Genomic DNA, 13,068 nt, shown 5'->3' on the forward strand with positions numbered 1-13,068 from the left:
GTAGTGATCATACCTTTCTCAAATTTCAAGCCATGATTAAGAATTCCTCTAGTATACCTCAGGATCTTCTTGAAGGTAGATAAATGAGCATCTGTGAGCTTGTGCATATGTTAACACACTTGGTTGACATCAAAGCTAATGTCAGTCCTACTCCATGTTAAATGTTGTAGAGCACCTAGTTGATCTATAAAAGGATGGATCGGCAATGTAAGCATCATCGGCTAGCAGTTAGTTTTCTTGAGAAGAGTATGAGCATATTTTGTTTGAGAAAGAAAATGCCCTGAGAAGTCCTGTAAACATCGCGAACAAGAAAGAAATGCAAGGGTACAAGAATTTTGATCTAGAAACAGCTTTATAATTGATATGCAAACTACCGGTGAATTTCCAGTGACTAGTATATCATGCACATATACTAGTACCAATGTAAGATAAATATCTGCTTTAATAAACAGAGAGGTGTCAGTAGTAGAAGAATGAAATCCAAGAGAGATTGGAGTTTGAAACAAGTCTTCAAACCAAGCGTTTGGTGCTTTCTTTGAGCCATACAAGGAACTATTCAATTTGCAAACAAAATGAATATGGAAGGATCCACAAAACCTTGCGGTTCAACCATATACACTCCTTGCAACTTGACATATTTGTTGATTTGAAAGCATCTTTACAAGAAGTGTTTGAATACTCCACCAATTTTTGTTGATTTGAAAGGAAGTCATATTTGAAGGGGCACAAAACCCATTTTTGTTGTTCTACTTTGTTAGTGTTGTAAAAGAGCAGATGCTTGTTGAAGATGGCATTCGATTGATGACTGTCCTATCCTTTTATTTTACATCCCTCCCTAGAGTTGGAAGGCCTCTTGTCCTAAATGCCTACTTGATTGAACTGATTTTGGGCACCACTTGAGGAGGGTTGTAAAAGAGCAGCTGCTTGTTGAAGATGGCATTCAATTGATGATTGTCCTATCCCTTTGTTTTACAGCCTTTCGTAGAGTTGGAGGGCCCCTTGTCCTAAATGCCTACTTGATTGAACTGATTTTGGGCACCACTTAAGGGGGGTATCCTACGATTTGATATTAAGGAAAACTAATGAAAAAACTTTGAAAACTTTGAGTTTTAACAATAAGAACAAAATAAAAGGTAAAGTGAATAGTACCAGGATTGACTTTTTAGTGTAAAAATGTGGTTACGTTAAAGTGAACAGTATCATGAGCTTTTCGTTAAAGTTCTCTTGATATTAATCATTGAATTAAGGGCTTTTTCCTGAGAGATAATTAGATTGTTTTGTGCACAATGTGGAAATGTGGTTGGATCTTTTCAGTTTGTGGGTCACCTGTTGCATGTGTTCATTTGGTTTTTCCTTTTCCATTATTGTTGTTTGAATCCACACACAACTGCTTTCCTTTTTTCTTTTCTTTTTTAATTTTATAATTTGTGATAAAAACAAGGGTTTGACACGGTCCAATTCAGTCCAATTTCACTCTCAAATTGAACTTGAAATTGAAAAAATCAACTGTTTGGTTCGGTGCAGTTTCATTGAAGTGTATTACTAAAATCGTACGGTTTGATTTACACCGGTTCCAGTTTGGTATATGCAGATTTATGGTTCCAACCAAAATTATATATATAATTTTTCAACCAATACCGAATACATATATCAACCACAAATTCAAATAAATTTGAGTTTCCACTGCTAGATCTACAACATTTGTGATCGGAAGATTGAAAATTTACATATCTGAACTCCATATTAATGAAACTCTCTTTGTCAACCAAACAAGATGAAAAGACATTTTTATCTTCCATTACGATAAAAAAAGTTAAGGACATTAACGTAATTTCACAAAATAAAATTTTGCTGTTTTTTGTTTAAGCCTCACCTACAAGTGATTTTATCATCTCTAATTTTCAAAAAATGGAAAAAAAAAAAAAAAAAACTTCTCTGTATCTCTCCCCTCTCCCACGTTCCATCTCTCTCTTCCTCTAGTAAATATAAATCAAAAGATAAAAAGTTTCATATTAAGACCAAAGTGTACATGCTAAAATGAAATTATAGTGTACATAATGTATAAAGATGAATAAAGAAAAGAAGAGAGGAGAGGGGGGGATGGAAACTGGAAAGTGAAATGGTGGCTATAGTTTAATGGATGAGGTGACGTACTTACCAAGGGTATGGCTTTTGGGCTTGAGAACTTTTTATATAGATTTTTAGTTAGGGCTTAGTATTTAAATAAAACAAGGGTTAAAAAATTAAATTTAAAAAAAAAATTAATATAGACTGTTTGGTACAGTTCCCACTGTTCTTGAGAATTAGAAATCAAAACTGGAATCGTTTTAAATCGATTTGGTTCGGTTCTGGTCCAAGTTTGAACGGTTTGGTCAACCCAATTTTTTACAATATATATATTTTTTTCATTCGATTCGGTTCGGTTTCACAGTTTCTTAGTTTTTAGGTCCAACCCTGATAAAAAATAACTGAAAGTTTTTTGTGAAAAAAATGGTCCAAAGAGAAAGAGCATCTTCTTAATTGATATCATTGATGGATTGTGAGAATGAAGCATGTGAAGGGATTGACTATAGGTGGACATTGAAAACTGGAAGATGAGAAATAAGTTGAAAGATGTGTGTTACTTTACCTTGAACAACTTAGTCAACATTATTGGCTTGAAACTTACCCATCGCTTGTTGTATCATTGATAGAACTTGAAAATTTTAGTGGGTTGCTGTTCAACAACCTCATCATGAACAAAACTGCCATTTTCTGAGGAAATGTTAATATATAGAAGTAAGAGAGGGCGTCATCTCCCTAAAAGAGTATGGCCCAGATACATAGAATGCAATCCGGTTAACCTACATGTCCAACTGTCAGTGTCCATGAATAAGAAGGCTGTGTAATTCAAACTGAAGATGTGGTTCTTGTTGAAGTGGCATGCCCCATGCCCCATGGCCCATGAATTAGTAGGCTGCAATTTTTCTGACGTCAAATGTAAATATACATTTTATTTACATATTCGACGAAAATGGACAATTTGCATGCGCCATTGAAGAGCTCTCCGGCCAAGGAAAAATGAAAATTTCTTATTTCAAGGCATGTTCCATCTCTTGGTGGAGATGCTTTTAAATCTTGATTAAAGATATAATAATCAAAATCTAATAATTTAAATTTAAAATTATACTTCAAAGCATCATAGAATTTTTGTTTTGTTGATAGCTTTGTGGTTTGCCATTTCCATGTGTTAGGTTAGCGATGTTTAAGAATGTAGTTCCCATGCAGCCCATTCTATTGGATTTTGATCCCATCTAAATTCTCTTTATGAGGATTCTAAGGAGGACCCTCATATCCTATCAGTTCATCGTACATCATATGATCAGAAATTATTTTGAATTTTTATTGAAAATTAAATACAAACAATACCTAACGAAAATTGGCTCTACAATGTACCATAAATAGATAGGATGTGAGGATCCTTAGAGTCCCCACAAAGAGAATTTGGAAATGATCTTCATCCCATTATGTTGTCTCCTTCTATATATGACGAATTTCTACTCTTATATCCTTAATATATTAAAATCAGATATATGCTCATGATAAATGATTTAGGGTTCACTTTCAAATACGCGAGATTTTCATATGGATGGATTCTGGATTTATTATATTTCAGGGTCGGCGACGTTCGGTTTTGTTCAATTTCAAACCTCACAGTAATCCAACTAACATAATATCACGACATTAGATTGGTGTTAGTCTCAGATTAGTATGTACTATTTAGCATAACCCAATCAAACTAATTCATTTAGTAACTGGTTTGGTTCGTTCATAATCCCCTCATCAGCAATTAGCAAATACTACGACTAATCCTGCGGCGCATGACATCATCTTAGCTCTTTATATTTATTTATTTATTTTATTTAGGGACTCAATTTAAACAATAATTACAAATTTAAGGTATCATGTTGAACAAGCTTTCTATGTCATAAGTATGTCCATCACTTTCTTAAGCTGTGAACATCATTCCTAAGGCTACCTCATAGTGCAACGTGCAACTGTCTATATTTTAGGTATTCAATCAGTACTCTTTCCTACAATTAATCATTCGAACTCAAAATCGTTTAGTCATTTAAAATGATTAAAAAAAATAAATAAAATAAAAAATAAAAAAAAGCTACTTGTGATATAAATTGAAATGAAAGTGCGGATAATTAAACGTCTAAATAATTATGAATTTAGCAACTTTTTGTTATGGTTAATCATTTATATAGTCTAATTTCAAAACACATTTCACATATTATTTTTGTGATTCTTTCAACAAATACCCTAATTGTGAACAAATGGATCCTTCTAAATTCTTAATAATATCCAAATCGACAACAATATAGCCTTAGCATATGACTCATCCCATGCATTCACAATCTTTTGATCTCTTCAATCATTATATTTTTTTGTACAAACGGGACAAATGCTTCAACGGCACCTTAATTACCGATCAACAACACACACCTTAATTTTACAAGCATAAGACTTCCTATTCACACGGAAGTTTCAGTAGTATTGGTCAAGTACAAAAAAGATTGGAGTGGCACATTAGCTCCAACGTCAAATTCTAAGCGTTTAGACCACCAATGCAAAAACCCTTAAAGATCATATGGTATATGCAAACTTAAGATTGAACACATTTATACTTAAGATACTGCTTGGCTCCGACCCCTTTCTTATGGTGGTACTTTAAGATATGGCACCTAAGTTGCATGAATAAAGATTGGAGGTCTAGCAACTACAACGATATCCTGAAAGGCTGAAACACAAGCTTTAATTTCAATAAGAGGCGGTAGAGGACAAGCAAACAAAGATTGGCCTACATTATTAAAGGGCAATCTCTTTGCATAAATGGCTATTTTATTATCTGAATGTATGTTCTCACTTTCGATTAGCTAATTAATGTAGTTGCTCACAAGTTGCATGTAGCTCGTCTAGTTAAAAGTATTTGTCTTTGTATTTAAAGTTCCGTGCTCGAATTCTTCTTTCTGTAATTCAATGTAGATTATCTTATCGTTTGTTATTAAAAAAAAATAATTTAGTCTCCTTCTATCGCACGCAGAGGGCCTTACACATTTGTTCTGGTTAAAGAATTATTAGACATTTTTAGGGCATGATTAAATAGGGGCTGTTGTACCTGTGAAACTTGTGGAACATATGATAGTATGATATTACCATTGCAGGGCCGGCTCCGGCTAATTAAGGGCCCTAGGAAAAAACTTAGGCCCTTGTCAGTATAAAATCTTCATAATACCCAAATGTGTAGCGGTTACCATCTTTGATTTGTCTTTTCTTGTTGTATCCTCCCTCACATCCACACCCACAGATAATTACTTTCCGACTACTAGGCTGGTGCACAGTCATGAAATAGGAGAAAAAAACAAAGGAGACTATAGATAATTACTTTCCGACCACTAGGCTGGTGCGCAGTCATGAAATAGGAGAAAAAAACAAAGGAGACTATTTTTTATCTAATAAAATTGGATCATTGATCACCCATATTTCTGTATGCAGACTTTTTCCACCATTATTTTTAGTACTGATATGGATATGGTGAGATGATTTAGTTTGGGTTGAGACATGAATGTAAGGAAGATGTATCCACCATAATCCAAGGATCACAGTCATGCTACTAAGCCATGAAGCTCATGAACAAAATCTGAAGTACAAAGATAAAGACAAGAGTCTTACCTGCAGCACCTAACGAAGATAATGAAGCCATGACAGACTACCAAACAGTTAACCTTCTCCTCTTTGCAATAAAACAATCGCTCTCAAACAATAGGTCTTTGATACAGAATGAGCAGGGGAATTGCAAGAGCAGTGATCAACGTTTATATACTAAATGTTCTCCTAACTGATCTCCTATTAGAATCAGCTAAGGACAAACAATTCAATCTTATTAAACACGTGAATCAATATAGTCCTAATACATTCTTAAGTCCTCAAAACTTGGACTGCTATTACAACTAGTAATCCTCAAAACTTGGACTGCTATTAGAACAGAGCTGGACAAGGCTTGGAAATGGTATTTGTATACTTCCTCTCAATCATGTTGCTCACCCGTATTATAACACATGATATATCAAGTGACAAGTATTCTGGTTACATTTAAAATTTCTCAAGGGGTGTTAACAGTATAGAGACACATGGTTTCTTAAATCAGCTTCAGTTAGGAGTTTGTTAGAGAATTGTTTAAGTGTTATCGGGATATATACTAAACACTCCTCATAATTATTTATGTTTTCCAAGATACATACAAAGACAAAAGCGCTCTGTCTCTTCGGTTCATCTTCCTCTTTTACTGCAAGATTGCTGATCTTCTACAATACTTAAAGAGTAATAAGCACATTTATTTCTTATAATGAAGTACAAAACATGAAATGCAGAATGATAAAAAGAACAATATAGCCTAAACCACGTTGTCATTTCTTGCATATTCATCTTGTTCAATGCTTCTTTGTCAACGAGATAACCAGGTTAATGTATTGGCAATTCTCCATTTCCATGTGTTCAAGGACATCTTCTTCAAACCGGTGAAACAAATCGTCCATAGCTGCTTCTCCGAATTGGGTTGCCAGAATAGGCTCTCCCACAGCCCTTATCTCAGTGGCAAGTATGGCAGCCCTTGCCTTTTTATCAAGGCCACTGTCAGCATGCTTTATATAAGAGTCCCAATCATTTTTGAAAACTTCAAGGCTTTGCAAAGTAAAAGATCCTTCAGCCTCGATTACATCTTCAACCTCCTTTGTTGTTGGTGCATAATATGGCAGATTGAAGATCTCCAGTTTTTCCTTCTCAATCAAACCCTGAAATTCATCTAACTAAATAATGTTAGTAATTAGTAAAGTAGTTATTGAAGGAAACAAGTACATTTTAAGACTTTGTTGGGAAATTAGGGTTCCTTGTCGTTAAGATTAGGGTTTGCTTTAGGCTGCTTTTTAGTTTTCGTTATATATAGGATGTGTTTTGTAATTTTTTAGAATAATAAGTCAATTAAAATGTATCCCTCAGTTTGTAACTCTATCAGCAATTTTATTTATTTGTTTTTTCATTGGTTCCATCTCAATTAGAGATGCACTTAAAAAATGGCCATAAACTTGCGATGGTGGTCATAAACTTATGTGGTTCATATTTAGTTGCTTTTATTTTGTTCCTATTTGGTACATAGACATTTGGGTTTAATTATCTAGGCCACACATTACCTCTAAAACCATATCATTGAGTTTGAGTCCGACAACTTCCCAAATGCAAAGTGGGTCATGGCTCTTTATGCTGCCCATTGTGGTGAGGACCATACTTCCTCCGGGGACGAGCTCGTCTGCTCGTGACCTCAAAAACACTGTAAAGTCCTTTTTGAATTGCTCCAAATACAACATATACACAGCATATGGGCTTGCTTTTGCTATGCATATGTTCTTCTTGTTTAGTCCCTCTCCTTCCTTGGTCAGCAAACCTTTCGGAGCCTACACAGTACGTTTTATCATAATAATAAATACCATGATTAATTAAACCACCACGAAAAATATTAGTAAGTGTATGAGGGGTTAAAAAAAAAAAAAAAACAATTCACACCTCAGAGATCCACATAAGGGCATAATTAGAGTGAACAAAGTGGAGAGAATTGTTTGGAAAGAGCCTGCCATAGAATGAACCAGGCATTCCAGTAATGAAACATGGCCCCAATTTCTGTTCTTCCTCAAGTTTCTTGTAGAACCCTGGCAAGGACCTGAACACAGTGTTGAAATCGTTCCCGGGAAGATCATTCAAGAAGGCTTGGAGTGAAGGAGACGGACGGTTCAGTTTTTGGAAGGTGGCATGGATGTTGTGTATGATATCTGATACCGCCAAAAGGGTGTTGGGTCCGGAAGAGCATCCCAAGTCTGCTATTTTCAAACAGTCAGAGAAGAGTGTGCTGCAAAGCTGCTCTATGCTTGCCTTAACTATGGGCTTCACCATCGAAATCACAGCTCTCTGACATAAATTCATTATCAAAAAGTTCTTAATTTTATGAAAACAAGTTCCCGTCATATTAAAAAAATATCATTAAAATCGAATATGATCAACTAGGAAAGTTCACACAGAGACAAAAAAAGAAATAGAGAAACAGATGCTGACTAACTTGAAGCAGAGAGTTGGTTGCATAGCTTCTTTTCCCAATTCCTCCATTCATGTGAAGCACTTGCTCTACCTCCATTTTTGTTTGTGTTCTCAAATAATGCTTCTCTACACTCTTAATTCTGGTGCCTGTTCTGCTATAAGAGCTGCATATTTATAGCAAAATGCTTACCTCATGCAGCTTGCGTGTTATTAGGTATATAGTATTTTTTGTGTACTTGGAACCCTGTTACTCGATATTATTATTACAATAAAATTATCATACTATTTGTTTTTAATCAATATATTCTAGATGTAAAACATATCAATTATGTCATCACACATATTATACATATAATGGTAACACTAAGTGATGATGTTCCCGCTCTCTGTAAGTTTTAGTACATCACAACCTAAAAGAATATGATATGTTAGTAGACAAGTAACTTAATATTTTCTGTGAGTTTTGTGAAGAGAATTGCTAGGTAAACTAATTTGCAAATTAAATGATGTGTCACTAATAAAAATAAGCTCGTTAATCAACATTAAAGTAATAATTCTATCATCAATTTCTATGTTATTTATTTACAAAATTTAATCTCTTTAACATTACTCTTTAGTTAAAGAGTAGGTGACTATTTTACATACGGCTCCATGCGTCATAAACGTGACATCATCTATAAATAATAGGCATAATTAAAATCTGTCTAACAAACACTTGTTTGGCGTCATTAGAGTCTGCACCAATCAAACTTTGGTACAGCACATGATGCACATTAAAAAAATGTCGTTTACTCTTGAAAGAACCTAAAACTCGATTCCATGGTGTTGGTCTTGTCGCTTATGAATATGATTGACTAATTAAGGCATGCCATGCAGCATGAAGATATTTCCGAAGAATCCACTATTTATGATGTTGGCCAAATTTTTAAGTGTTTTAATCGTTATATCTTTATTTGTAAATACAAAAATTATAATTTAACTATTAAAACACTTGGACCATACTCTTAAACTTCCTAAAATTTTGCTTTAATTGATAAGGAATAGGAACAACTTCTTCTAAGTACTAGTTTTTCTGGTTTGAAGAATCCCCATCCATCATTAGTAGCGTTCTCTGAGAAGATTGTAATTTTTTTAATTGAAAAAGAAAAAAAAAAAAAAAAACCTAGCTACTATCATTTTCACTAAAAATAAATTAAAAAAATGTAGTAATTTGCGTATGTTAAGTTTATCTGTATACGTGGCCTGTGTATCAATAAATAATCAATAATGTGGTTTGCTTTCTTATTTTGCGTTAAGAATTGAAATCTTTTAACGTAATGCGATGTATATAGGATAATGTTATTCACATATTTTTTTTTACTTCTTACACACTCCTTTCAATTTTTAGTTGTCGGATTGAATAAATTGAAGAAAATCAATGGTAAAAAATTAACAATGATGTATGAAAGATAAAAACGAATGTCTAAATAGCACTATTCTATGTCTACAGTACTCCTATTAAGCTACCAAACATGGACATTTCATATATAAAAGTACGCGCATAAAGGAGTTTTATGAATTGAATGTGCCAAAATTATGTTTAATGAGAGATTTAAGTAATGCGACAAAAGAAGTTTGTTGTGAGAACATGACAAATCCACACCACATGATATTGGATGTGTGGAAAAAAGACAAAACTTAAAAAAAAAAAAAAAAAAAAAAATCATATTTTTTTTCTTACAAGGAAATAATCCGGAATCCAATGCAACTGATGATGCCCCTAATGAACTATAGGTTCTATTTTTACAAAGGCTAGGTAGAAAATTCAAGTTAAATGATATATAGTATAATATAAGCGTGCAATTGTTGGATTCTACTAATGATAGTCTTTTGAGCAAGTGTTACTTGCATCTTAAGTTATTTGACTTCTAACTAAGAGATTGTGCATGTCTTTATTCTTTTATGCGTCAACTTGGTTTTATATCCTACTACATGCCAAGAATCCAAATATCAATGGAAGAAAAACTAATTTCAGTCAATTCATATTGAACTACCTTGTTTACAAACTAAAAATAAATAAATAAATACATGGTTTAAATTTTTTTTTTTTTTTTCGTTCACACATGGCCCTGTGGGATACTAATCTGCAGGACCTATAGTCCTTTCCGTCATTTCCCTTCAAACGATAATCATACACAGTTTTCGCTTTTTTCTTTTTGTTCTTGATTGGCTTCTCATCCCCTGACCATTTCTCATTTACATCCCCAAACCTTGCAATTTCCTAAACTACTATATAAACTCAAGATCAATGTTGCTGATCTTGATATATTTTTCATACATCATTTAAATTAAACAACATTGAGACATATTGAATTGGAGATCATACACAATTTGATAAGTATAAAATATTTTTCTTAAATTTATCTTAAATAACCGCATTTTCACAAGTTGTTTTCTTTTCAATCTCCTTTTCAATATGTAATCCAAATCTGAAAGTATACAAGTTTCCAAAATCTTTTTCTATGTAAATCCTTCGTATAATTTTACTTTATCACTCACTAAATCGGAGAACTTACAGTTTGTACAACTCTCATCGTCTAGATTAAGATAATAGATGATTTAAAAAATATAAAAAAATTAAAGTATCAGCTTCTAAGATTACATATAACTTAAAAATTAAAAATATAAAAAAAATATTAAATTTTCTGTTTAGAGATAAGGTTTTACATTTTCACATCTAGATGCGATGTAATTGGTATCAATCAGACACATCAAATATAAAATAAGATTTTGTGGAATCTACTAGTGTAAATATTTTAAATTAAAGATCGAATTCGTTCAATGCATTCTTATAGGGTTGAGGAGTCTAGCTGTAAAAAATCAAAATCGGAGCTAAAATAACCCTTAAATTGTGATTTTTCGTTTATAACCGTCGAAAATTTTTGTTACGTTACCTAATCTTTGAATGTTTGTTTTTTGTGATTTTTTACATATGCAATCTTGGAGTGTGTACAAACAAGTTTGACGGTTAAATCATTCAAAAAAGGTTCGTAGAATGTGTATTGCGTCAAAATGGTAGATTAAATAAGCACTTAAGAGTTAATGCTATACTTCCATTAAGTATAAAATAAAATTTTGGGGTATCCACTAGTGTAAATATTTTAAATTGAAGATCAAATTTATTCATTGCATTCTTTATAAGGTTGAGGAGTGTAGCTATAAAATCATTAAAATCGGAGCTAAAATAACCGTTAAACTGTAATTTTTCGTTTATAACCGTCAAAAACTTTTGTTCCATCACGTAATCTCTTTGTATGTTTGTTTTTTACAATTTTTTACGTATGCAATCTCGGAGTGTGTACAAATAAGTTTAACGGTTGGATCGTGGAAAAAAGGTTCGTAGAATGCATATCACGTTAAAACAGTAGATTAAACAAACACTTTGAGTTAATATTATACTTCCATCAAGTATAAAGTAAGATTTTGTGGTATCCACTAGTGTAAATATTTTAAATTGAAGATCGAATTCGTTCAATGCATTCTTAAAGGGTCGAGGAGTGTAGCTGTAAAAAAAAATCATCAAAATCGGAGTTAAAATAGCCGTTAAATTGTGATTTTTCGTTTATAACTGTCGAAAACTTTTGTTATGTTACCTAATCTTTAAATGTTTGTTTTTTGTGATTTTTTACGTATGCGATCTTGGAGTGTGTACAAACAAGTTTGATGGTTAGATCATTGAAAAAAGTTTCATAGAATATGTATCGCGTCAAAACAATGGATTAAATACACACTTAAGAGTTAATGTTATACTTCCATTAAGTATAAAATAAGATTTTGTGGTATCCACTAGTGTAAATATTTTAAATTGAAGATCAAATTTATTCATTGCATTCTTATAGGGTTGAGGAGTGTAGCCGTAAAAAATCATTAAAATTGGAGTTAAAATAACCGTTAAATTGTGATTTTTCGTTTATAACTATCGAAAACTTTTGTTCCGTTACGTAATCTTTGAATGTTTGTTATTTACGATTTTTTACATATGCAATCTCGGAGTGTGTACAAATAAGTTTGACGGTTAGATCATTGAAAAAAGTTTCGTAGAATGCATATCGCATAAAAACGGTAGATTAAACAATCACTTAGAGTTAATATTATACTTCCATTAAGTATAAAATAAGATTTTGTGGTATCCACTAGTGTAAATATTTTAAATTCAAGATCGAATTCGTTCATTGCATTCATATAGGGTCGACAAGTGTAGCTGTAAAAAAATCATCAAAATCGAAGCTAAAATAACCGTTAAATTGTGATTATTCGCTTATAACCATTGAAAACTTTTGTTCCGTTAACTAATCTCTGAATTTTTTTTTTTTTTGCAATTTTTTATGAATGCGATCTTGTAGTATCTACAAACAAATTTGACAGTTCGATTATTGAAACTAGTTTCGTAGAATGCATATCTCCGTTAAATTTGTCTAAATTTTTAAGTGGGAAAAGTAATTTGTGCTAAATTTTTATTTATGTTTTTCAAGTATTGATTAGACAATATTTAGTTTGTGTAATGACATTTTCATTGTACAATTATCTTTTTGATTCTTTATTGCATATTTTACATGGGTTATTATCAATTAAACCAAACAATTATTTATTTAATTTAAAAAAATGTATTCTATTTAAATACATATTATTTATTTATTTATTAAACCAAAAAATTATTATTTTATTTTTTAAAATCGTAACAAAATTTTGGGGGGGAAATTAAAATTTTGGGAGGGAATTTAAAATTTTGGGAGGGAATTTTGGGGGGATTTTTGCCGCCTTTTTTTTTTTTTTTTTTTTTTTTTTTCTGTCGGTTATAACCGACAGTAATGAAAATTTTCTATAGGTTTACATTTAAAAAAATGTTTCTATCGGTTTTAACTGACAATAAAGAAATTTTCCAAAATAAAACCTTTCCATCAC

General features: G+C 32.2%; 1 protein-coding gene across 1 annotated transcript; it reads right to left on the reverse strand.

Moving 5' to 3' along the window:
* Positions 1 to 6,242: 6,242 nt before the first annotated feature.
* LOC103967120 (salicylate carboxymethyltransferase) lies at positions 6,243 to 8,310 on the reverse strand. Its single transcript, XM_048581106.1, has 4 exons — positions 8,150 to 8,310; positions 7,603 to 8,001; positions 7,233 to 7,493; positions 6,243 to 6,836 (listed from the first exon to the last, which is right to left on the reverse strand). The coding sequence occupies exons 1-4, from the start codon at positions 8,222 to 8,224 to the stop codon at positions 6,477 to 6,479; spliced, it is 1,095 nt and encodes a 364-aa protein (XP_048437063.1). The 5' UTR covers positions 8,225 to 8,310; the 3' UTR covers positions 6,243 to 6,476.
* Positions 8,311 to 13,068: the final 4,758 nt, after the last annotated feature.

Source organism: the organism of the source record quoted next, unplaced genomic scaffold (genome assembly GCF_019419815.1).
Source record: "Pyrus x bretschneideri cultivar Hongxiangsu unplaced genomic scaffold, Pyrus_bretschneideri_v1 Contig16, whole genome shotgun sequence".
Taxonomy (NCBI): Eukaryota; Viridiplantae; Streptophyta; class Magnoliopsida; order Rosales; family Rosaceae; genus Pyrus; species Pyrus x bretschneideri.

Bases quoted from the DNA above. Each gene is read 5' to 3' on its own strand.
- LOC103967120 (XM_048581106.1), bottom strand. From the start codon at position 8,224: ATGGAGGTAGAGCAAGTGCTTCACATGAATGGAGGAATTGGGAAAAGA. The intron at 7,494-7,602 runs GTGTGAATTGTT...CGTACTGTGTAG, and splicing joins CCCTTATGTGGATCTCTGAG to GCTCCGAAAGGTTTGCTGAC. The intron at 6,837-7,232 runs GTAATGTGTGGC...GATGAATTTCAG, and splicing joins TCAATGATATGGTTTTAGAG to GGTTTGATTGAGAAGGAAAA.